Source organism: Xyrauchen texanus, chromosome 7, assembly GCF_025860055.1.
Source record: "Xyrauchen texanus isolate HMW12.3.18 chromosome 7, RBS_HiC_50CHRs, whole genome shotgun sequence".
NCBI classification, from domain to species: Eukaryota; Metazoa; Chordata; class Actinopteri; order Cypriniformes; family Catostomidae; genus Xyrauchen; species Xyrauchen texanus.
The window spans coordinates 1,946,001-1,973,560 of NC_068282.1; the positions used below are offsets into that span (position 1 = coordinate 1,946,001).

A 27,560-nucleotide genomic window follows, 5' to 3' on the forward strand; every position below is an offset into this window, starting at 1 on the left:
CACATCATTCAGATTTATTCATGACCTAAAACTATAATATCACAATAAAACATTTAATGTACAGGATCGATTCAAAGATGTATCACAAATGCGTCTGTGTGAACCCACAAAACTTACAATTACAATTTTAAATAAATTATGAATAATTATGTTGGTTGAGAAAAAAAACTATATTTTCAGAAAAAGTAGCATTTTTTTTGTTGTTGCATTAAATCAAGTTTAAACATGCGATTCGGTTTTGTTCAGGTATATGAATGTTTCTCAGAGCCAGATGAAATTTTGATTAGTTTAGAGAAATTTCTGCAACATTAAAAATATTGTGAGATTATTTAAAAAATGCATCATTTAATAGCTAAATAATATTACATAATTCACAGATGCAATCCTCTGTCGATTTTGCACTAATCTATCATCATAAGTAACGATGTCCTTTTATCCCATCAACGATCAAGATGTACAACACACGGCAAATATGACACAAACCAGCGTGGACGAGAAATGTGGCTGAAGGAACGGATCAGACCCTTTTTCTGCATTCTAATACCGTAAAGTCAAAAGTCTGGAAGTATTTTAACTTAAAGTCTAGTTTGGTATTGAAAAAGTAATTCAATTTCTTATTCAGAGAACAACAATAAAGAGTGTTTGTCGTTCAACCCGTTCAATTCAATACACTGATAAAAGTGAACAGAGCGCTAATTCACTTTGTAGTGCAAGGCACATACAGACTATATAGTTGTGACGAGGCGGGGTGTGGCCGGGCTGTGAGTGTGCACGCCTGGTGCTGAGTGGCCCAATCAGGGGGAGAGAGATAAGAGGAGGAGTCAAGAGTGCTGGAGAGAGAGAGAGAGAGAGAGAGAGAGAGAGAGAGAGACGCACGCGGCTGCATTGCATGTGTGTCTGTTTAAGTTAATTTATGCATTAAAAGTTTATGTTGATTGTTCAGCCGGTTCCTGCCTCCTCCTTGCCCGTCCTTTAACTGTTCCAGTGGTGCCGAAACCCGGGAGGGAGGAGGGATATGCTGTCGCTGAGTCCTCGCCGCTACCATCCGCCAAGGGAGCAGCCGTGGCCGTCTGCCTCGGGACGGAGGGGTCGCTGTTGGCCACCAAGAGCCGGAGCAACCGTGGCCGTCTGCTGAGAAAGGGAGGAGCGGTTCCATCCGTCAGGGGCCGGAGGACTCGCTGCCTTCCGCTGGGGAGGAGCAAGCTGGCGTCCGTTAGAGAGCGGAGGAGCGGTTGAGGACCGGGCAACAGCGCGTCTGGGAGCTGGCGAGCAAGTTCTTCTCTCTCTCTCCCTTTAATTTTAATAATCAGATTGCACATTTCCCTACAGAGCTAGAGTTACAACAGTCACCTCAAGTGTCACTATACTTGGGAAAGGGCAAAGCAAATTGCTGTCTAGTACGCTTTACTGCCAAAGATTTGCACCCTAACAACATCGGTCAAATAAACTGCGATCACATCGTGTACCCCATAATCAATAACAAACGTTGAGGTGAATATAGAACATTTTACCAATGTCATCGTATCGCTCGACCCACACCACCAGCACTTTAGTGTCTGGTCCTAAAGGAGGTATCGTCCTGCCTGTCGGCAACTTCCTGCTTTTCACTGTGGGGGACTGACACAAACACACATCATCACATATACATACATGAACATACTGTATATCAAAATCATATTTGCACTGTTTGTACTGTAAAATTGTACTGTAGTGTTAGAAAGAACAATTGTGGTAACTGTTTTATAAGCAGAAATGGGCTTGAGACTGTTATATTGTGAACATTGTCACGACTGAAGAGGTTGCAGAAGACAGTGAGAGTTTTTACCCGTTGGGTCGGTCCCATGTTATCAGAATGATTAGGGAAGAGCTCGAGTGTGAGGTTGGGCTGTTTCAGCAAACTGGGTAACAACTCCATCTGAGAGTCAGAGTGTGCGGTCGGGAAACTGTTCTCTGAAGAGTCTGCTACACACACACACGCACGCACACACACACCGTGCAAATGCACACACACACACACACACACACAAGCACCACAATCACACACCATGCAAGCACATACACCACGCACGCACACCACGCATTATGCACACACACCGCACACACGCACCCCACACACAACATGCACACACAAGCACCGCACACACACCATGTACGCACCACACACACAACGCACACACAGCAAGCACCATGTACGCACACGCACGCACACACACCAATCACCATGCATGCACACACACACACGCGCGACACAGACACACACACCACACACCAAGCACACACACACACCAAGCACGCACACACACACGCACAGACACACACACACACCAAGCGCACAGACACACACGCACGCAACACACACACGCATGCAAACAACACACAAACACACACACCACGTACGCACAAACATGCACGCACGCACGCACACACACACACGCACACACACACACAGTGGGCGAATTAAAAGATGCTTTTGTTCTACAATTCAATGTTCAGGATATAAAAACACACAAATATAAAAATAAAACCGTGTTAAAACATATAAATACCGGATGAGTCTGTTAGCGAAGGCACCACGAAGGCGATTTCCGTCAGAGCATCAGCGTAATAGAGAACGCTCTTCTCTCCGTTAAACACACCGCCGCCGGTGTCACCCACAGTCACACAATCATCTGTAGAAACACACAACAGACACACAACACATTCGATTTTTTTCTGACTTAGGAGCTTCACTTCAATAAAAATTACCTTTAAATAAAAGATATAAACGGCACTAAACCTTGAAGAAGAGCACGCCTTAATGTTTTTCATATAGTAGACTCATGAATAGAGATGTTAACCAGTACCAATGAGTCCTTCAAGTCTTTATCTGTCACTCTAGGGATCTTTATTACCTCATTGAGCATTCTGCGGTGTTCCTTTGAGTCATCTTGGCTGGACAGCCACTTCTAGAGAGAGTACCTATAGTACTAAATCACCTACATATATTGACAATGTGTCTAACTGTGCACAGATGCCAGGTTTGCCAACTTCCGACTCTAATTAGCTTTTGCTGACGCCATTATCCTAGGGGTTCACATACTTTTTCTTGCACTGTAGATGTAATCGTTGAAATTCAAAAACAAAAGTTGGCGTGTGTTCATACCTGGAGTTTCAGCGCCGTTAGTCGTGTTAATGGTCCAGCTGGTGAACACACTGCCCGTCCATCCAGGATGCTGCCCGACCTCCACCGGCCAGCCCAGAGACAACAACAACTCCAGGAAATGAGGCTGTACGTTTGATGAAGACTCCACGTTTCTCAAGATCTACAGGTTGACACAAGACAAGTTTAAATGAAGCTGTTGTAAAATAGACTATATTCGCAACACAATTGCAACCATAGATAAATTGAATTATTGTTTATGCATCAAGTTAGACTAATAAACTATTACAAGGTTCATGCCTCGCTTAACATTAATGTGAAGTCATCGATCTTGTGGTTTCACCTCTTGACTGCTCTTCTGTCCTGCTTTCATGTAGAAGATGAAAACAGTGTCACATGGTCGGGATGGCAGCAGGTCCAGATAGCCGATGTCATCAAAAAAGCCTGACACAGACGAGTCGAGAGCGATGAGGTGAGGAGGGAGTCTACTGTTACCAGGCTCCTGAGGAAATACACACACACACACACACACACACACACACACACACACACACACACACACAGATAAGATTCAGGTCAATGTTTATTTCATCCACAAATAACATTCTGGATCCTTGTGTTCACAAGAGCAGTTCAGGTATTTCAAGTTTGACTGCTACATTTATTGAGTATAAATGACAATTAAACGTTAAAATGTTTATAAAATAATAAAATATGATACACTGGACCAAGTGCACTTAAGTGTAGCTAGAAGAGTGGAAATACACTAAATACTTCCTGTGAAGTATACTATAAATATATTATATTTTATATCTATATAGATATAAAATATGATTCCATTATCTATATACTGTACATTATATTGTATTTACAGATTACAATATATTATATTTTATAAATAATATTCACGTATATATATATATATATATTGTTTAAATTATTTTTATTATATACAAATTAACTTTTAGGTTTAAGTAAACATATAAATGTTTATTTATTTTCCTTTTTGTTGTAATTTGTTTTAATATAACTCTTGGCTCTAGATGTAAAACTTTTGTAAGCATTAAAAAAAAAAAGAAAGAAATGTCTGACTGTCTGTTCTCATACCTTGAGTGCCTCTAATGACAGGAAGCCAAAGTGTGACAGGAAGAGTCGAGCGGTCTGGAACTCCTGAGCGGGTGCGGGAGGTTTACAGTCTGTCAGAGGATCAGGGAAGGGTTTGTTCCTCCATAAGTCCTCAGTTTGCTGCTCGAGTTTCTGCTCATATTCCATCTGTTCAGCCATCACAGATCGAAGCTTATCATGCTGCAGCTCCAACTGAAACACGCACACACAGACACACGCACACACAGACACATGCACACACACGCGCACACACAGACACACACACATGCACACACAACACATGCACACACAGACAGACACACACACGCACAGACACACACACGCACAGACACAGACACACGCACAGACACAGACACACGCGACACACGCACGACACGCGACACGCACACACACAAGTATGCCCACACGCGAGCACACAGACACACACACACACACACACGCAAAGACACACACAGACGCACACACAGACACACACGCATGCACACACGCATGCACACACACACACACACAGAGACACGCACACGCAGACACAAGCGCACACAGACACACAAACACGCGCACGGACACACACACAATCACATACACACACGCACGCACGCACAAGCAAGCACGCACGCGCACACAGACACACACACAGGTGCGCACGGACACAAACACGCGCGCAGAAACAAACACACACACGCGCGCGCACGGACACAAACACGCGCACACGGACACACACGCAGACAGACACACACGCACGAACGTGAGGACACACACACACAAACAAACACGCACACAAACAAACACACACAGACAGACAGAGACACACAAAATGAGGATTAATATAATGTACGCATTTCTTAAAACTGCGAGTGTGACTGTCTTCATCCTTCAAACTGTTTCTGTTAAAAAATAAATTCAGAGTAGCCATAGCGGACATTGTTAGCGGAATAATAATAATAATATTAATAATAATAAAACTATAAGATGAAAAAAAATAATTTGTTAGATATATATTTTCTTTACCTCTTTATCCACAATGTCATGGAGATCTGGGATGCTCAGGTCGGCTTTCACAAACGGAATCTTATCCACTTCCTCCGGGAACGGTCTGTGCTTCACGTTAAATCGAATTCCTACGTCGTTTTTGGGAGTGGGTCGACTTTCTGGAACAAACACCTGCTGTAAAACGCAATTAAAATGTCAGATGAGGAGATGATGGTACTAAGATCATGTTCTAATAAACAGAATTTGAGAAGCCACATTCTCACCATTTTATCTGGTTTTGACTGACATCCGTGTTCTGATTGGTGGTGCCGGCTGGTTCTTACCTTCTGATTGGCTCTTGCTCCTCTGGGCTGATGAAAGAGCTGCATCGTCCACGCTTGGCGACCAGACATTCCTCTGATTAACATGGTGACCGACGGACAGGGATCTGTTGAGACACAAACAAACTTGTAAGAGCTGTCGCAATTAAAGGAAGAACAGCAACATGTGGGATCATTCTGGAGTGAAATATCCCTGTAAGTGAATTTTCTCACTCTGTTCATTCCCGAGAGGTTGCTCCAACATGGCAAGTATGACGGAGTTATCCAGAACGAAATATCTGAAGTTACTGTGAGACGTGGAGGTGAGTCGTGAATATTTAATGAGCGTGTCCTCATTCAGCAGGCTGCAGGGGGAGGCGGGGCCACTGGGAGACGGGAACGCCCCTAACACCTGCATTATACTGGAAAACAAAGCATCACACGTCAAGACAGTCCTACATGCGGAACAAGAGAGATCAATTCATGTTCTTGAAGAATCTTCACCATGACAACGTGGCCTCGGCTGCATCTTTGACCCTCATGGACGCCGGGTTGTGCTCTTTGTCACCTTTATACTTCACTTCCTGTTCGCCTGTTTTGGACTTGCTGCCCGAGATGCCGAGCTCCACGATCTCCAACACCTCGATCAGGCAATCCTAAGGACACCATGAAAAGATTAGTTGTAGTTCTCCAGCAGGGGGCCTCGGACGAAGAATTTAAAATAATCAAACTTAATTATTCTATAACAGGAGGGAATGTTTTGAGCTTTAGCCCTGACTATTGTGGCTGAAGTTTCAGTACTTGTGGAGTTTATTCTGCCGTACCTTCTCGTTGAGCATGTCGGGGTGTTCTGTGAGCCACACGCACAGACAGTGAAATGCAGCGACGATCATGGAGTGCAGATCTCTGGAGTGGAGCGGAGCGGGACGGCTGCACTGATACACGATATAACTGCACACGGAGCTCACCGCACGCTTACGATCTGACGACTCCACACTCACCTTCACCTGACAGGATAAAACAACCAGTGATGCATTAAATGTGAAGCATTCTATTAATTATGTCAAGAACTTGATTAATCGTCATGGCAACAACGGAACCAATTGTGTTAATTCACGTTTTTCATCAAAGTCACAAGTATAGACAAACACAATGTGTTTAATCTAACAACACACAAACAATTACAATCTTTCATGACTTTATTGAACACATCCCATTAAACATTCAAAGTGCTGTGGAAAAAGTAAGTGCCCCTTGGGTTTAATAACTGGTCGATCCTCCTTTGGCAGCAATAACCTCAACCAAGAGTTTCCGGTAGCTGCGGATTAGACCTGCACACCATTCATAAGGAATTTTTGGACCATTCTTCCTTACAGAACTGCTTCAGCTCAGACATATTCTTAGGATGTCTGGTGTGAACGGGTCTCTTGAGGTCATTCCACAGCATCTATATTGGGTTAAAGTCTGGACTCTGACTGAGACAGTCCAAAAAGTGGATTTTCTTTTTTTGAAGTGGATTTACTTTGATGTTTAGGGTCATTGTGATGCTTCAGATGGCGAACAGCCACCCTGATATTATCCTGTAGGATATCTTGATAAACTTGGGAATACATTTTTAACTCAACGATGGCAAGCGGTCCAGCCCCGAAGCAGCAAAGCAGCCCTAAATCATGATCTTGTGTATGATGTACTTCACCGTTGGGATGATGTTTTCATGATCTTATTCTGTGCCCTTTTTACACCATACGTAGTGCTGCGTGTTCTTCCAAAACATTTCAACCTTAGTTTCATCAGTCCACAAAACATTTTCCCAGTAGTGTCGTGGAGTGTCAAGGTGGTGTTTGGTAAACTTCAGGCATACAGCAATGATTTTGTTGGAAAGCTGCACCTTCCTTCATGATGTCCTGCCATAAACACCATACCTGTTTAATGTTAACCATATAGTAGACTCATGAACAGAGAAGCCAACCAGCTCCAATGATTCATTCAAGTCTTTAGCTGTCACTCTAGTGTTCCTTTTTACCTCATTGAGCATTCTGCGGTGTTCCTTTGAGTCATCTTGGCTGGATGGCCACTTCTAGTGAGAGTACCTATAGTACTAAATCATCTCCATTTATAGACAGTTTGTCTAACTGTGGACAGATGAATATCTAACAGCCACTTCTAGTGAGAGTACCTATAGTACTAAATCACCTCCATTTATAGACAGTTTGTCTAACTGTGGACAGATGAATATCTAACAGCCACTTCTAGTGAGAGTACCTATAGTACTAAATCATCTCCATTTATAGACAGTGTGTCTAACTGTGGACGGATGAATATCTAATGGCCACTTCTAGTGAGAGTACCTATAGTACTAAATAATCTCCATTTATAGACAGTTTGTCTAACTGTGGACAGATGAATATCTAATGGCCACTTCTAGTGAGAGTACCTATAGTACTAAATCATCTCCATTTATAGACAGTTTGTCTAACTGTGGACAGATGAATATCTAACGGCCACTTCTAGTGAGAGTACCTATAGTACTAAATCATCTCCATTTATAGACAGTTTGTCTCACTGTAGACAGATGAATATCTAACGGCCACTTCTAGTGAGAGTACCTATAGTACTAAATCATCTCCATTTATAGACAGTGTGTCTAACTGTGGACGGATGAATATCTAATGGCCACTTCTAGTGAGAGTACCTATAGTACTAAATAATCTCCATTTATAGACAGTGTGTCTAACTGTGGACAGATGAATATCTAATGGCCACTTCTAGTGAGAGTACCTATAGTACTACATAATCTCCATTTATAGACAGTGTGTCTAACTGTGGACAGATGAATATCTAACGGCCACTTCTAGTGAAAGTACCTATAGTACTAAATCATCTCCATTTATAGACAGTTTGTCTAACTGTGGACAGATGAATATCTAACGGCCACTTCTAGTGAAAGTACCTATAGTACTAAATCACCTCCATTTATAGACAGTTTGTCTAACTGTGGACAGATGAATATCTAATGGCCACTTCTAGTGAGAGTACCTATAGTACTAAATCATCTCCATTTATAGACAGTTTGTCTAACTGTGGACAGATGAATATCTAACGGCCACTTCTAGTGAAAGTACCTATAGTACTACATAATCTCCATTTATAGACAGTGTGTCTAACTGTGGACGGATGAATATCTAATGGCCACTTCTAGTGAAAGTACCTATAGTACTAAATCATCTCCATTTATAGACAGTTTGTCTAACTGTGAACAGATGAATATCTAACGGCCACTTCTAGTGAGAGTATCTATAGTACTAAATCACCTCCATTTATAGACAGTTTGTCTAACTGTGGACAGATGAATATCTAACGGCCACTTCTAGTGAAAGTACCTATAGTACTACATAATCTCCATTTATAGACAGTGTGTCTAACTGTGGACGGATGAATATCTAACGGCCACTTCTAGTGAGAGTATCTATAGTACTAAATCACCTCCATTTATAGACAGTTTGTCTAACTGTGGACAGATGAATATCCAAGATCTTCGAGATAACTTTGTAAACCTTTCCAGCTTTATTCAAACCACCAATTTTTGATTGTAGGTATTCTGAGGTCTACGTCAGCAGATGCTTCTTGAGAATAGCAAACTCAAAATGTTTGAGTGCTTTTTATAAGTCAAAGTAGCTCTAACCCACACCTCCAATCTTGTTTCATTAACTGGATGCCAGGTTTGCACACGGTCTATTAGTTTAGTAACACAATGGCACATAACAAAGTAAATCGTGACTGATCGTTTACATGTCTCCATCGCTTTCACATGCAAGCAGGCAATTCTCGCTGCCCGCAAGAAACAAATCAGCCAAACAAGAAAATATATCGGCCAATGCGATAATTAAAATAAGGTTAGAATATCGGTCGACTTATCAGCCTCTGCGATATTTGTTCGACCACTAGTACAGAGACTGCACTTATCAGAGTTACAAATTACTTGGTCTTATCATCTGACCGCAGCTGCATTTCTTTATTAGTGCTTTTAAATCTTCGTGCTGCCTTCGACACCAAAGATCACGAAATTCCCTAGGATAGGCTTGATAATTATGCTGGCATTTGTAGACAGGCAATAGCTTGGTTTAGGTCATCAGGCTTGGTTATCAGACTGCTACCTCCTTGTCTGCATAAATGAGGAATTGTCAAATCAAACAAAAGTATGGAGTGCCGCAGGGATCAGTATTAGGGCCTCTGCTTTTCTCCTTATACATGCTTCCCCTTGGAGATATTATCAGGAAACATGGAATTCATTTTCACTGTTATGCCAATGATACCCAACTTTATATGTTATCGAAACCCGACTAAATGTCACAATTTTCCAAGTTAGCAGACTGTATCAATGATATCACACACACTCTCAGTTTAAGTCTAGACTAAAGACTTTTCAACCAGACATACAACTAATTTATCAATTATGCTGCATTAGTTAGGTCTGCCAGAACCAGAAACACTTCTCATATTCTATAATCCAGTTTTAAAGTGAATGGCATCTACACTAATATTATTCTATTTGTTTTCCTGTCTTAACATATCCTGAGCCTAACAAATCCAGCTCTGGTCCTGCCTGACGTCCGACTCCCATTACTACGAGTTGATGAGTGATGACGAATAACTGCAGCCTGTGCCAGCCAGAAATACTACGATGGACTTCACGGAGGATGAACTGACGCAAACACCAACCGTCAGACATGGGATCCTTCACTGGACACTGCCTGAATCTTGGATTTCACCACAAGCTAACAGTCGAACTGCAGTGCACCTTAATGACCTCTGCCTGCATCACCTTGGTCAAAGGATGGACTACAGTCTCATCCCTAAACATAAGAGTATATTATAAATAATACAAATCTCGGAGTGTACCTTGGCGAGTCCGGCGAGCAGTTCGAGAGCGGCCAGTGAAATGCTCATGTCGAGTCTCCACTGCGAGTTGAGTCTCTGTGTGAGCAGGTGAATGCTTCGGATGAGCAGTCCAGCCGCCGTATCTGTGTGGAGAGCTGGGATATAACACACAGCATGACACACACAGTGGGTTAGTAACACACACAATGCAAGCCAAGCACAGAGATGCTGTCAACGCCCATGTGACACAATGATAAACAAGCAAGCAAACAGAAATAAAAAGCGATGTCATAACACTAGTTAAAGACAACAATGGTTATATAGTCTGGCAAAACAATCAAAATAACAAGCTGCAACAGGCATTTTTAAGGAAACAAAAAGCATTCATTATTTAGAACAAAACTGGTTAAAGCTGTTCCACATGAACGCAACAGCTCGACAGACAGTAGATAAACATCCGCTGCATGTGTATTTGTAGTAAGGCATTTTAAATGCACCATCAAAACGTTTGCGACTTCTACAAACATGCAGAGAATTACAAAGCATTCCTGCAATACATGATTACATGGAAGACTTTAAGAAGAGCACAAAAACATGGGGGTAGTTCACTCAAAAATGACAATTCGTCAACATAATCTCTTTCACAGAAGAGAAGATTATCAGTAAGTGACAACTTCAATATCAGCTTCAAGCTTTTTCACACAAAGCTAACAAACAGCATTACAGACAGGGTTGAGATGGTTACTTTTAAAAGTAATCCACTACAGATTACAGATTACATGCTTTAAAATGTAATTTGTAACACATTCTGTTAATTACACATGGTCAGTAACGTAATCTAAATACTTTAGATTACTTCTTCAGCACTGGTACATGTTTTTGTTTTGATTGTTTTGACTATAAACAAGGAAATATTTTAGACATGTTATTTTATGTATAATTAAATCAACTTAATACGTTAAATCAACAGCCTTGCTTTTATTGTATGAAAAAGAGAAGCCTTTGGAAAAAAATCTTGTATATTACAGAAATAAAAGAAAAGTCATGTGGGTTTAAGAACAATATTAAGGCGAGTAACCGATGACTGGGTTTACATATTTGCGTGAATTATCAATTTAACTCTTTAGTGACCCCTGAACCATATTCCACCCACTTTATCTCATCTAGTTTAAGTTATGCCAGTAAAAAAAGCCAAAATTTAAAAAACAACTTTTTCTTTTTGCTATAAGTGTATCGAGTCGTTAGTGACTCAAGATACATAATTGTGTCGCAAAATATATTTGCTGTTCAATAAATCATATTTCTAATATTATTTCATCTCTATATAATTTACTAATCACAAGACATCCAATTCTTTGTTAATTACAACACAAATGAGTACTATATTCATACAAATGACCACTATTTCATGTCGATAGCCAGTTGTGTTGCATAAAATATCAGTGTAACAAATCTCTTTGATGTATGAACTATAAAACGTAACAATTAAAAAATTCTCCACTCATGGAAATGCTTTGAAAACATGACATTATATGTCCATTTTGTAGATTGATTTGCGATAGATATACATGTCGGTTCGCTAACCACATGAGGTTTTTAATAATGTTTGGCGAAATCGGAAATGTTCTTACAGATTTAATTTAGTGACTGTAAAACACTAACAAATGCATAAGCAGAGAGTCCGTCCAATCGCATTTCAGTAAAATGTCTCGGTTGATGTACTGTGATGTGGTTTGTGTTCTGAAGAGGCTGAAATACACACAGGAAGTACACCACGCTTTTGGTTGCTATGGTAATGTGAGCACAGTAATTTCCTGAACAAGCTGAATTGGTTCATTTATGGTATTTCAGAGACTCTCAAGTCGATACATTTGGGCTTTGCTTACCGTAGTCTCTCAGCAGGGCCTGGGCAGGGCGCTCGCTGTCTGGCGTCGTGGCCTCTGAGCTGCCGGCGCTAGCGTTGCTGATGCCACTGTTATTGCGACTGTGACTCTTAGCCAGTGGATGACCATCCACACTCACCTACAAACAACAATGCCAAAAAAACGAATTAATACGAAATGTAAACGTATCACTTATAGTGTGTTTGATCACTTAATTTAGTTGGTGTAAACAAATACTAGAAAAGACACAATCAGTTAAATGCATTTTATAAGGCGAGTATTGAATTCCCTCATACCTTTAATTATAAAGACAAAAGAGAAATAATAGAAAATGACGCTGGGAAGACAGGGAATGGGTTTGGGAAATGTTGCAAGCCAGATTCGAACTTACATGTCCCGTATGAGCACCGTGGCGTAACGTGTCGGAGTACTTGCACTAACTAGGCCACATTTCTGACACACTTTTCCATTACAGACAATTCAGCGTTTAGCTCTAACCGCTCAAAGGAATATTATGGATACAAAACAAGTTAACCTCTTAAATTCTGGTACATTTTTGGGCTGCCTCATGCAATATTTTACACTCAAATTTAAACACAGATGTGCTCGTCCATAGACATTCAGTCTAATTTTCAGTTCAAGCAACACCCCCATTATTTAATTTAATATCTCGGCCTCTGAGTGGACTACAAGCTCATTCTAGGTGTCATTAGAAAGCCGAGATCCTCCATTTTGCAGTGATATATATATAAAATATATTTCTTATGATTTGTTTAGCATGCTTTTGCTTCAGGATGGCATATTACGTTCTGGACATCTAAGATATAACATTGGATTATTCAGCCAAGCATGCTCACAGACAAGTAAAAAAGGGGCAATTGTTTTTAACTCCCTAACGTAAAAGAAGATGTAAAGTTTTAACTTCTTGAGGCTTACAGCAGCAGTTATCAGAGCATAAATTACGTTTGTATTTGATGTCTTAGATATCATATATCTAAGCCATATATATATCATATTTCACTTTGTGATTCTTTTGAGTATTTTTCAAACTGTGGTATTAGCGCAACAAAAGATACATAGTCACATTCCTGAGAATGAGAGCTTTAATATGATATATGACTTGTCCATTTATGTGCAAAGTGAAGGACTTTTATTTTAATATAATTATTTCTACCCCATTACCTCTAGGGGGCGCTCATTTTCGACACGAATGTTTTGAGGCCTTATTTTGTTATTTTAAGAAACAAATACAGAAGTGATGGATATCAGTGAAAAGTTCAGATTCTAACCTTTCAAATGATACCTCATATGACTGACTTATGTACATGGAGACTTTAACATTTTAAGTGTAATCTTTTTTCACGATATAGCGCCCCCCTTGGAGTTTAAGGCTCAACTGATCCAGTTCAGATACATTTTTCGTACTGTGAGGCATTTACAATGGACGTGAATGGGGATAGTCCTTAAACATTAGTATAGACACAAGATGTAAACAACATAAGTTTTAACATGATTTAAGTGTGATAAAATAGTTGTATGCAATTGTACTACATCGCAAAACCTATGGTAAAATTCCTCGTTTTACCACACTCATTTTAAGCTAACACATATAATGTTTACATGTTTACATTTCTTAAACATCAATTTAAAGTTTGTATGGGGCAAACTTGCCTGGGTAGCTCAGTGGTGAAGATGCTGGCTACCATCCCTGGAGTTCGCTAGTTAGAATCCCAGGGTGTGCTGACTCCAGCAAGGTCTCCTAAGCAACCAAATTGGCCTGGTTGCTAGGGAGGGTAGAGTCACATGGCGGTCACGCTCGTGGTCACTATAATGTGGTTCTCGCTTTCGGTGGGGTGCGTGGTGAGTTGAGCGTGGATGCCGCGGTGGTGGCATGAAGCCTCCACACATGCTACATCTCCATGGCAACGCGCTCAACAAGTCACATGATAAGATGCGCAGATTGACGGTCTCAGACGGGGAGGCAATGGAGATTCGTCCTCCGCCACCCGGATTGAGGCGAGTCACTACGCCACCACGAGGACTTAGAGCGCATTGGGTGAAAAATGGGAAACAATTCCCAAAACTGACAGATTGTTTGCCATTCAAAATACTACTGCCAGTAATGATGTCAGCGTAATATTTAATGCAAAGTTAAACCTCATTTTAATTCATTCAAAGCTGTGATGATAAATAATGGACAAAAAAAAGCTCAATTCGTACCACTTCAGCTTGAGCACCAACAGACTCCAACAAAGCAGAATCCTGCACGATATCCAGCATCGCAGCTGTTACAAGAACAAACTCTGTTATTCACAGAATAAAACATTCGGAAATGTAATGAAACGAGTAAACCGATACATTAAACAGGCAACCTTACCGAGTATCATTTGTGTATTGATCGAGTCTGTCTCCGTTTGCAAGGCACCAATCAGAATATTGACCAATCGCAGCTTCAGAGAAAGGAAGGTGACCGGCTTGTCGTGAAGCGAGTTTTCATCATTGCTGAATTTCCCCTCCAAGAGCAACTGCAAATGAAATTAGGAAATCACAGCAGAATGAGTTAGGTTACAAAGAGGCCCAAATAATGACTGGATAACGAACCAAGAGCTGAAGCTTTTCACCTCCGATTTGACGTTGCCGAAGTGAAGGGGCAGAGGAAGCATGGACAACAGGATATGGATGGAAGCTCTTCTCAGCTCAGTGGGGTTCACATACGACTTAAACTTCGACAACTCTCTGTTAGCACATAATAACAAGATGAAAAAGATTATGGTGTTCAATAAACGCACTAGAAATCCCTCGGTTAAAAGTTTGGTTTAGGGATCATAAATTAGACGGTTATTTATGACTAATAGTTACACATGTAGGTGACTAGTTATGGAATAGTTTGGCATTATAAAGCATTTATTAAGCCTTTATTAGTTGATTTCTTATTCTTGCTTTATAGCCACATTACATTACATTTGCTTTGGTCAGAACAAAGAATTTATTAGCTAAAAACAAACATATCAGTAGCTAGTATGATGCAAATGACATCTTTTATAGGTTCTAAGTACTCTGTGTGAATGTGCGGCTTATAAGTATTAATTAAAGCTGTAAGTAGCGATGAACAGGCTGGTGTTTTGTTGGGGCAACTGTGCCAGCGGAATGTCACTCCAATTTTTTTTTTTAAGCATTTTTTAGCACTTAAATGTTGTTAAGAGCGTATCACAGTGTAAAACATGTCATTTCCTGTTGCCAGTAGGTGGCGCTATGACTATACCTGAATATTGACTCAACAACTTCCTTTTTCATGGCAAAACATTGAGTTTGCCAGGATGCCACAGACACGCCGTTCAAAGAAATCTCAAAAGATTAACAATTTAACATCGCCAAGGCCTTTAGATTAGACTGACCGAATATGATGGTGATCCGATTTAATCTGCCTGGAAATGGCAAAAACGGAGCAAAAATCACAATGGCTGACTTTCTGTTTTTTTTAAAAGGCATTGGTCTAAGTGACTCTTTTGTACGTGTTGACATGTTACGTATGCGTACCAATTTTTGTCCGTGTAGGTGAAACTTGGCCTGAGAGCTGCTTCGTTGAAATTTTGTAGGTGGCGCTATCGAGCCATTTTGCCGCAATTCTAAAACCAGTATCAGATGTACATTTTCCCCCCTTTTGAAATGTGTGCAAAGTTTCATGAGTTTTCGAGCATGTTTAGGTCTCAAAAATGTGACTCATTTCATATCGAAATTTGTCAGACCGCCACAGACATGAAAACTCAAAGCTTCACAATTTAACATCACCAAGGCCTTTAGATTAAGACTAAATGTAATGTTGATATGATTAAATCTCTGGGAGGAGTTTGTTAAAGTACAAGACCTGGAATTGGCTGTTGCCAGTAGGTGGCGCTATGACTATAACTGAATATTGGCATGTAGATGTATTCAGGCCAGGACTGTTATCAAACCTGTGACGTTTGGGGCAGATTGAACATTGTATGTATGAGTTATAACAACTTCCTGTTTCATGGCAAAACATAGAACTTTGTCACAGCCACGGCGTGCAGCGAAAACTCAAAACCTTCACAATTTAGCATCGCCAAGGCCTTTAGATTAGAATCACCAAATATGAAGTAGACCTGATGAAATCTCTAGGAGGAGTTCGTTAAAGTACGAGGCCTGGAAATGGTAAAAACTGAGCAAAAATGGAAGAGAAAAATCACAATGGCTGACTTCCTGTTGAGTTTAGGGCATGGGTCCAAGAGACTTTTTAGTAGGTATTGGCATGTTACACAAGTGTACCAATTTTCATATGTGTAGGTAAAACATAGCGTAAAACGCACATCGTTGAATGTTTGTAGGTGGCGCTATTGAGACATTTTGCCACACCTAATTCTGAAACCCATATCAGATGTAAATTTGCCCCACTTCTGATGCGTGTGCAAAGTTTAATGCGTTTTGAGTATGTTTAGCCCCTCAAAAATGCAATTCATTTGGGAAAAAAAATAATAGACCCCAAGAACAACAATAGGGTCCTAGCACCATCGGCGCTCGGGCCCTAAATACATGTAGAATGCATATAGGCCTCGTTTGGAAGGCTGCCTCCTGAGGTCGCATTTGTGGGCCGCATACATCATCGAGGCTGTCTCGTTTCGGAAAAGAGAGTAGGACACATCGAATGCAGCCTTTGAATGCGACCTTCTATCACGGGAATTCGGAGGATGCATGAGGTGTATCCTTTGTGGGCACTCACAACCCACAATTCTTTGCTTCAATGGAAATGTCTACTAAAATGACGCCAATTTGCCCGTAAATATGATGTTCAAACGCAAGGAATGTTAATTCCCAAGTTGAAGTACCTCAGTAGATGGGTGCTGAGTATATAATATGTATAATTATATGAACACATCATTAAAATAAAGTATTAGACTAAAAGTACACCTGTAAAATCTATTTTCTTTTCTCTTTACATCAATATAACTCTCCTAAAATGTACCTCATACATTCCTTTCCAGAGAGACTTTGTTCCCTTGTTACTCAAAGTGCTCGCGCATGTTAAAGAGTGCCGTGCTGTCATAGCAACCATGCAACATTCCGTTTCCATTTGTCCTACGAAGGCCACTCGTTTAAATGAGATTTGTTTAAAAGGAGGACACTCGGAATACTGCAGCCTTCAAAGGATTCGTCCTACAGAGCATGCAGCCTTCCAAACGCGACACTGCCATAGTATTTCAACAAAGCAGGGAAGGTTAGGGTTAGGTTTAGGGGTTTGGTGTAGAGTGTCTGTGGGACTCAAAATAAACACAATAAATATGTGGATACTGTATGGTAGCATTGCTATTTTCTTCAGACATCAGAAACCTTGCCCACCGGTCAGGGAGTATAGTCTCCAGTGCAGATATGAAATATGGGACCACAACATTAATCCCTTTGAGATCGGTGCAGAACAGAGCCGATGAGTTCAGGATGATACTGGCTAGAACCGGCCTGCAGATGAAGTCTGATATCTGAAGACCCTGAATAAGAACCATGTAGAACCTGATGGAACCAGACAACAACAACAGATACAAAACTTCAGATGTTTGCACACAGTCAACACTAAACACATCAATAAATGTCATTTCATTTTGGCACTAGTTTGCATCCATTTTCATTTTAGCATTAACATTTATATAATCCTTTGTGCTTTGTAGACATACGTGATCATAATACCATTTTCTCAACAGACCACCCAAATCATAAATGAAATGCTATAAAAGTGCGTGACATGGACTTTAAAGCTCAAGTGTGTAATTCAGGCACCACCAGTGCCACTAAATGGAATTAGCAAAAACAATGGCTGTTTCCAAACACTTCCTCTGACTTTCATTGTTTGTTTTTTTAACACACCCAGTATTTACCTGGACAGGAAGACAGGAAGTATCTCCTCTCCAGTCTTTTTGCTGCAGAAGATCCTGCAGAGGGTTCCACAAGCTTCAGCTCGACCAGACTCATAATTATCAGGAAACTCATTAGCGTCAAACATGGGGTTGGACACCATAGTTTCTGTTGACATCTGAGACCCTTTACGTCTCAGTTCAACTCCAGTTTGAGTCGCCAGGGCTGAGAGAGAGCATGAGAAAGAGAGAAACAGGGAGACACAAATGCAAAGGCTAAGTGATACTTCCATACGCCTAATGCAGGAGGCCATAACAGGGACTGCCGACAAAGAGAGCTTCAGATATGTACAGATATAAACATTGTGAAACCATTTCTGATTAACATATATCAGAATGCAATATTTTGTGGTAAATCTTACATTTATTTGGAATTTTTTAAAATGAACTTTAACTAAAATGTTTGTGAAAGAATACACATTTGTCATGACTAAATCTAAACATCATTCCATCTCATATCCTAGTGATAGACCGATATATCGGCTGATATTTTACTATTTTGACTTTACAGACATCAACAGATAATCATGTTGGAAAAAAAATTGTTTCTAAAGAATGCACTGGTCACTACAACTACATTAAAAGTCATTTCATATCATCACCTAATGACTGACCGATATATCGGCCGATATTTGGCCATTTTGACATTTTTGACATCAGCTGATAATCATGTGAAAAATAATCGATTAGAAAGAATGCAACGGTACCTACAACTAGATTTAAAGTCACTCCATGTCATCACCTAATGACTGACCGATATATCGGCCGATATTTGGCCATTTTGACATTATTGACATCAGCTGATAATCATGTGAACAAAATAGTTTAGAAAGAATGCAACAGTCCCTACAACTAGATTTACAGTCACTCCATGACATCACCTAATGACTGACTGCTATATCGGGCGATATTTGGCCATTATTGACATCAGCTGATAATCATTTAGAAAATAATTGCTTACAGAGAATGCAACGGTACCTACAACTAGATTTAAAGTCACTCCATGTCATCACCTAATGACTGACCGATATATCGGCCGATATTTGGCCATTTTGACATTATTGACATCAGCTGATAATCATGTGAAAAATAATTGCTTACAAAGAATGCAACGGTCCCTACAACTAGATTTAAAGTCACTCCATGTCATCACCTAATGACTGACCAATATATCGGCCGATATTTGGCCATTTTGACATTATTGACATCAGCTGATAATCATGTGAAAATAATTGTTTAGAAAGAATACAACGGTCCCTACAACTAGATTTAAAGTCACTCCATGACATCACCTAATGACTGACCGATATATCGGGCGATATTTGGCCATTATTGACATCAGCTGATAATCATTTAGAAAATAATTGCTTACAGAGAATGCAACGGTCCCTACAACTAGATTTAAAGTCACTCCATGACATCACCTAATGACTGACCAATATATCGGCCGATATTTGGCCATTTTGACATTATTGACATCAGCTGATAATCATGTGAAAAATAATTGCTTACAAAGAATGCAACGGTCCCTACAACTAGATTTAAAGTCACTCCATGACATCACCTAATGACTGACCAATATATCGGCCGATATTTGGCCATTTTGACATTATTGACATCAGCTGATAATCATGTGAAAAATAATTGCTTACAAAGAATGCAACGGTCCCTACAACTAGATTTAAAGTCACTCCATGTCATCACCTAATGACTGACCGATATATCGGCCGATATTTGGCCATTTTGACATTATTGACATCAGCTGATAATCATGTGAAAAATAATTGCTTACAAAGAATGCAACGGTCCCTACAACTAGTAATGCTTACAAAGAATGCAACGGTCCCTACAACTAGATTTAAAGTCACTCCATGACATCACCTAATGACTGACCAATATATCGGCCGATATTTGGCCATTTTGACATTATTGACATCAGCTGATAATCATGTGAAAATAATTGTTTAGAAAGAATACAACGGTCCCTACAACTAGATTTAAAGTCACTCCATGACATCACCTAATGACTGACCGATATATCGGCTGATATTTGGCCATTTTGACATTATTGACATCAGCTTATAATTATGTGAAAAATATATTTTGAAAGAATGCATCTTTGTCAATACAACTACATTTATAATAATTATATAATATAATAAGCGGTTTGAGACAGAACAGAGCAGACTATATCTCCTGGTCAGCATCCCTGTTATCGGAACATGTCAGTAGAATTTAATTTCAGACAAATGTTTTAAAGGCCAAATTCTATTGTCCAGCATCCTAAATTAAGACAATAAGGCACAATATGGCTGAAACAAATTGCACCAACAACCACGACATGCAGAAATATCCATATAAAACATAAAATAAACAAATGAAAACAGAAGAAATTAATAAAACGCTAATGTAAAAAAAAAAAAAGATGTTAAATAAACATAGGGCACAAACTCAAAATAACATTGGTTGATGTGTTTCTTTGGAGAAGATCAGTTAGTAAAGGTCCTTCAGGAGATGATATGGGTAGGAAGTTTTAATGATGACGGGTAATTAAATCAAGGAGAAGGATCAATGCAACAAACATTCTCAGGTCTCAAGAATGTTTGTTGAGTGCATTCTGCCTCACAGTGGTCTGGGCCAATGTCCCACACCTTATGATGACATTGAATGTTTGTTGCAGTTGAGCCAATGAGATTTAGGCAGCAGTCAAAACACTCCTGGACCCCTGACTCAAGCAGTGCTTGCACAAGTCTCTTGCCCCAAGAAAACAAGTACTGCAACAATGAACAGGTGATGGTATCAAACGAAAAAGAAACCAACTGAAATGAACCAAATAACTGCAACTGGAAACTGGTGTTCCTACTTACAAGATTTATAAGAAAGAAGAATTTGGAAAAATGTTGCTGCAAGATAACAGAGATAAAATGGAAAGAAATCAAAGCACAGCAGTAGTAGAGTTCATGAAACTATTCAGAAGTTTAAAATGTTTCGTTTTGTGATTTTAAAAGATACTGGGTTTCCGTCTTGCAAAAATTTAAATTTAACAAAAAGAAAATAAGTGAACAAAAGATGGACAAAATGTCTAAACAGCTCATGGAAACTTGCAATGATTTGATTTGGATGAATTCCCTAAATGTAAAACAATTGTTAATTCTGAAATGTATATTATATTTGTCATGTAACTAGCTGCAAAACCAACGCCAAGAGGTCCTGCCCGAGCGTCCGTATGTGACGAGTTGGGGTGTGAGAATGTGTTGGCAAAACATATTTTTTCATAGAAAATGATCAGTTGTGAATAACATTCACATTAGAGTTTTTATCTGAATTTATTAAGTCAAACGCACATCTGCTTAATTTACACATATGTAACAGCTGCCAGAACTGCAGATTAAACAATCACCTTAAACTGTCATAAAAAGGGCAACAAAAGTCGTGGGAATGTTGTAACAATGGCATTAATCTATTTTTATTATTATTAATCATGTCTGTGAACCCTTTGGAATTGGCTGGTTTTCTTCATTAATTGGTAATAAAATGTGATCTCATCTTTATTTTGAATTTTATTTATTTTCTCCCCAAATTTGAATGCCCAATTCCCAATGCGCTCTAGGTCCTCATGGTGGCGTAGTGACTCAATTTGGGTGGCGGAGGACGAATCTGAGTTGCCTCCACGTCTGAGACCGCCAATCCGCACATCTTATCGTGTGGCTTGTTGAGATCGTTACCACGGAGACATAACGCATGTGGAGGCTTCACGCTATTCTCCACAGCATCCTACGTGCCCCACTGAGAATGAACCACATTATAGGGACCACGAGGGGGTTACCCCATGTGACTCTACCCTACCTAGCAACCGGACCAATTTTGTTGCTTAGGAGACCTGGCTGGAGTCACTCAGCACGCCCTGGATTCGAACTAGTGACTAGGGTCAATACTTGTGATCTCATCTTTATTAAAAAGTCTCAAATATAGACAAACACAATGTGCTTAAGCTAACAACACACAAACAATTATAATCTTTCATGTCTTTATTGAACACATCCCACTAAACATTCACAGTGCTGTGGAAAAAGTAAGTGAACCCTTGGCTTTAATAACTGGTCGATCCTCCTTTGGCCAGCAATTGCCTACTGTTGTAAACACTGAGACGGTGCGCAGCGGTGAAAGCTGTCCATGTAGCACATGTTCATAGAATAATGTTTATAATAATGTTTTCTGTATAATAGACTCATTAACAGAGATGTTAACAAGCTCCAATGATTCCTTCAAATCTTTATCCGTCACTCTAGGGTTCTTGTTTACCTCATTGAGCATTCTGCGGTGCTCCTTTGAGTCATCTTGGCTGGACGGCCACTTCTAGTGAGAGTACCCATAGTACTAAATTATCTCCATTTATAGACAGTTTGTCTAACTGTGGACAGATGAATATCTAAACTCTTCCAGATTTATGCACAAATCGATGCTTCTTGTAAAAGCAAACTCCACATCAGCTGTTTGAGTGCTTTTTATAAGTCAAAGTAGCTCCAACCCACACCAATCTCCAATCTCGTTTCATTAATTGATATGGCTGCATGCCGGCAGCCATATCACCCTGCTTGGTTGCCCACTAAAGCTAAGCAGGGTTGAGCCCGGCCAGTACCTGGATGGGAGACCTCCTGGGGAAACCAAGGTTGCTGCTGGAATTGGTATTAGGGAGGCCAGCAGGGGGTGCTCACCCTATGGTCTGTGTGGGTCCGAATGCCCCAGTATAGTGACGGGGACACTATACTGTAAAAAGACATAATCCTTCGGATGAGATGTTAAACTGAGGTCCTGACTCTCTGTGGTCATTAAAAAATCCCAGGACACTTCTCGTAAATGGTAGGGGTGTAACCCCGGTGTCCTGGCCAAATTCCCGCCATTGGCCCCTATCTATCATGGCCTCGTATTAATCTCCCTCCCTGAATTGGCTACATCACTCTCTCCTCCCCACCAATAGCTGGTGTGTGGTAGGCGTTCTGGTGCACTATGGCCTAGAAATGCCAGGTTTGCCGACTCTAATTAGCTTTTGTTGGTGTCATTAGCCTAAGGGTTCACATACTTTTTCCAACCTATACTGTGAATGTTTGAATGATGTATTCAATACGTACAAGTACAACACAATAATATGTGTGTTATTAGTTCAACCAAATTGTGTATTAAAACAATAATTAAGAAAAAGTGCTGGTGGGACTGATAAAGATATTGAAGGTAGCGTAAACATATTCTCCAAATATCCAAAAGACCATAATGAGGGTGTTTGCATCGTAAGGGTGTGTGTAAACCTGTAAAATGGCTTGTTACTCCAGACTGTTAATGTCAATATTGTTACATGTTGTGAAAGCATCCATTGCCTTTTTCAGACCTATGATAATTGCATTCATTTTATGCATATTATAATAATAGCAAGTTCGTAAAAAATTGCATTGAAAAAAATCATTTTTATCTTTGCATGCACAGTTGGTGAATGAGGTGTACTTTGTTTTAGCAGACGTCAACTTGCAAAAAATAACTGATTTTACATTAAACAAACAAACCACCTTAATAATCTAAAACTAGCTTTTCATGTTCTCAATATGTTAGAACTGCATGAATAATGGAACAGAACTTGCTATTTCAGCTTCATAAATATTTCAGAGTATTCTGATTGAAAGCATTGTTTGAAAATATCTACGCTTCCCAAACACCACTGGAGACAAACCCTGAATGTCGTACAATCTTGCAGGTAGGAATATTTTGTAGGAGAAAAAAAAAACACCTTTAACAGGTAAAAGAAGTAGAGAAATGAAAAACCAAAAGAAAACAGGTGACGCAGTATTAATTCTATCACGCATTATAGCGTCAAAATCGGGCGGGTCTTACCCGTCATACTGCTGTCTCGGCTCAGGCCCGAGTGGAGTTTACAGTGGACCAGCGCAGAGTCAAACAGCCACTGGCCGAACAGATTCAGCACACTGTTGACCTTTGGCCGGGTCGGGGCAGGAAGCGGTCTGGGCTCGGAGCTAGTCTGGTTTGGACTGGAAAGAGGAGAGGTGGAGGACGGCTGGTGCGCCACTTTGGTCTGACCGGTCTGAGGAGTGGAGAATAAATGGGAGATGATTCATTGGTATTTTGAAATGTCTTATGGGTCTTTTCCACTGCACGGTACAGCTCGACTCTGCTCGCTTTTTGGGGGTTTTCCACTGTGGATAGTACCTAGTACCTGATACTTTTTTAGCATCACCTCGGTCGAGGTTCCAAGCGAGCCAAGTCGATACTAAATGTGACGTCAAAACCCTGCAGCTCACTGATTGGTCGGAGAGAATCGTCACTACCAGCGTCACTGGATTAGCGACACGAGACATTAACCCGCTAGTTTTAAAGTTAGCAACAGCACTAGCAGTATCATTTGTTCAAGCGACTTTCGAATTGTGAAAAGAAATGGCTGTGCGCAAAACCACGCCGGTCAATAAACGAGGTGCAGACGTTCCTCTCGTTAGCGACAAACGACACTAACTGTTACACTTGTGTAAAATCACCATGCGACAACTGCTTTATGCAGCACAATGAGCTAGTTGCTAACAGCTAGCGCTCATGTTATTGTTTATGGTCAGTAATATTTGTGTCGCGTTTAAGATGATGTCATGGCAGTAGAGGTGGCTTAACTATGACGATCACCCTATAATCCCACACACTTTGATGCAGCACTAGACAACAGTGGAAATGCGAACTCAGAAAAGTAGTCGAGTCGAACCGTAACGTGCAGTGGAAAAGTGCCATTAATGTCAACAGAAAATTACGTTCACAACCCATTTAACTTTCGTAAAAAGCGAAATGGTCATCATCTGATTAAATTCAGACAGATTAAATTTTCATTATAACCTGCTAAAATGATAAACAATTATTTAATTAATTAACGACAGATAACTCATTTACAAATGCGTTATAAATCATTCATACGTGGTTTTAACAACATGAATAAAAAGGGTAACCGTCATGCAAAATAGTGAGCCATAATACCTCATATGATATAATTGCTTAAAAACACTTATTCAACATATGGTAATTTAAAGTGGACACATATAAAGTATTTATTACATTGTTGTTATATTGTTATATGATCTGACAAACTTCGAAACACATGCTCAAATTTCCGTATGGTTTAATGGTCATCAGGCTTTATTACATGATTAATGCTATGAATGAGCATGAAGACCCGAGAAGTGTTTTACTAATGGATTTTAGGCAACTAGAATTAGCTGTTGGGAAAACATTTGGACTAGCACTATTCTTCTAACATCAAAGTGACATTAATTATGCATTTTATGTTTTAGATTTTAATATATATATATATTTTTAAATATGTACGAGTGTACTTATAAAGCATGCAAGTTAAAATGCTCACTATTTTATTCATGTTGTTATAAATGCACATTAATGATTTATAATACATTTGTTAATAAGTTATGCCTCATCAATGAACCCTGTTATTAACCCTTAATAAACCCTTAATATACCCATATTGATTTCACAAATAAAGTTTTTATTTTTTTATTTCGGTCATACCATTGAGGCTTTGCTGGTTGTCTTGGTAACAGCAGTGGGGCGGTGTCTGCGGTTGTGAGGGGGTGTAGTGTTTGTTGTCGTTGGGGGCGTCGGCATACCAAGTCTATTAACAGGGGTGGGCGGAGCACTGTCTGACCGGGGGCGGGATATACCTGTGAGAGAAGTCACATGGGTAAAGAAAGGCAAGAGAACCAAAGTATTAAAACATAAAGCTTCAGTTTAAGAGAAATGACAGAGACGAGTATAAAACAACACATCAATCACTTATTTTCCTGCAACTGCATATCTGGACACATATTTAGTTATAAAGCACCTGCCAACATGCCCAACACTTATTTCATTTCAGGACAATATCTCAGCATCTCCATTTCAACCCTAAAAATCTGAAAATCTGAAGAAAGGGGTCACAAAAAGACTTTTTGGACATACACTTGGAATGCTCAAGCATTCCAGCTTCATCAGCAAGACTCATTCTTGACAAACCAATTCAATCAAACCAATATTACGTTAAAGTTGCAGAATAGAGACAGTTCTGATATTGATATTGCATTGAACCATTTCATGCAAAACCTCTGATTGAACTATGATGCTTCATGGCTAGTAATGATTGGGTGAGTAATGCACAATTTTCAGCTGTGATCAAATGTTAACTTCACACAATAATCTTGAATCCAAACACAGGTGTCCCTCGCATTACAAGTCCTTGTTATACATTGGATTGCATGTGATACATACACTAAATTTGCATGCAAATCTCAAAACAAGCTTTTACTGTGCACACACAGTTAACTAATCACTAATTTCTCGTATTAGTTTAAGGGTGAGCATCTTCTGCATTTAGCCAATTCCTGTTATTAAGCTATTTCGGACTTGTTTCATTAGAGTTCAGGGATTAATTCTACTTGTAAAGCGAGAGAAACTTGTTCACAAAATATGAAAACAAAACGCAGCATTTCAAAAGCTTCCAGATATGCAATGAAATGCAACATGGTTCACACTCCACCAGAGATAACTCGTAAAGACAGGTTTGATTGTCCAAGAGTCGGCTGTAAATTAGCATTTACATACATCAGCACAGCTCAATTGCTGTTTGGCAGTAAATGCAAGCAACCCCTGCATTCAGATTTCATTATTTGCCTAAAACCTTTGTGGGCATACTGATTGGTTGGTTTAGGAATGGGTTTCTCTCCTTGACATGCACTATGTACCAAAAACTCCACAGAAAGTCTTACAAACTCATCACATATCAGCAAACACCTCCAAATCTTAAGATTAAAAATTATATAATTTTTTACTCACTCTCATGCATGTCTTCATGAGACACTTAAGAACCAAAGGAGCTTTTGTGGAAAAGCCCTGGTGCAACGTGTCTTGAAAAGCCAAACTTGAATATGCAAAAGCACACATGAGATTTGAGAGCTATGACAGTGGGTCAGATTGTGAAAATTCAGGTCTGTTCCTCACACAACTATCATATGGTTTCACAAGACTAGCACATAACTTATATGGAATACTTTAATGAAGTCAATAACAGGCAGAGTCTGTCCAAAAGGGGCCGAGTCAGACTCAAGACCGAGTCCATAAAAGGCTGAGCCCGAGTGCAAAAGGGGCCGAGTCAGACTCAAGACCGAGTCCATAACATGCGGAGTCGAGTCCAAAAGGGGCCGAGTCAGAAAATGAACATTCAGAAAACACCCTACATACATTTTCAAGTGTTGCACTAAGACATGGATTGGCTTCTTTCAGCTTGTTGTTGAAAACA

The 27,560-nt window shown here is 39.9% G+C and overlaps 1 protein-coding gene across 7 annotated transcripts in view; it reads right to left on the bottom strand.

Moving 5' to 3' along the window:
• The window catches only part of LOC127646466 (ral GTPase-activating protein subunit beta-like), a 50,358-nt gene that overhangs the window by 3,904 nt on the left and 18,894 nt on the right, over positions 1 to 27,560 (bottom strand). For 4 of the 7 annotated variants that reach the window (XM_052130151.1, XM_052130146.1, XM_052130147.1 and 1 more), the window contains 20 exons: positions 25,799 to 25,950; positions 24,116 to 24,323; positions 18,200 to 18,401; positions 17,670 to 17,837; positions 14,936 to 15,050; positions 14,692 to 14,839; positions 14,535 to 14,599; positions 12,318 to 12,453; positions 10,453 to 10,586; positions 6,378 to 6,560; positions 6,058 to 6,209; positions 5,788 to 5,975; positions 5,578 to 5,681; positions 5,273 to 5,428; positions 4,247 to 4,456; positions 3,483 to 3,641; positions 3,143 to 3,302; positions 2,547 to 2,669; positions 1,826 to 1,962; positions 1,512 to 1,617 (listed from right to left, as the gene is read on the bottom strand). In XM_052130151.1, the coding sequence (XP_051986111.1) occupies positions 1,512 to 1,617; positions 1,826 to 1,962; positions 2,547 to 2,669; positions 3,143 to 3,302; positions 3,483 to 3,641; positions 4,247 to 4,456; positions 5,273 to 5,428; positions 5,578 to 5,681; positions 5,788 to 5,975; positions 6,058 to 6,209; positions 6,378 to 6,560; positions 10,453 to 10,586; positions 12,318 to 12,453; positions 14,535 to 14,599; positions 14,692 to 14,839; positions 14,936 to 15,050; positions 17,670 to 17,837; positions 18,200 to 18,401; positions 24,116 to 24,323; positions 25,799 to 25,950 (3,006 nt within the window). The remainder of the gene's footprint in view (positions 1 to 1,511; positions 1,618 to 1,825; positions 1,963 to 2,546; positions 2,670 to 3,142; positions 3,303 to 3,482; positions 3,642 to 4,246; positions 4,457 to 5,272; positions 5,429 to 5,577; positions 5,682 to 5,787; positions 5,976 to 6,057; positions 6,210 to 6,377; positions 6,561 to 10,452; positions 10,587 to 12,317; positions 12,454 to 14,534; positions 14,600 to 14,691; positions 14,840 to 14,935; positions 15,051 to 17,669; positions 17,838 to 18,199; positions 18,402 to 24,115; positions 24,324 to 25,798; positions 25,951 to 27,560) is intronic. The other 3 variants (XM_052130152.1, XM_052130149.1, XM_052130148.1) reach the window with 2 other exon arrangements.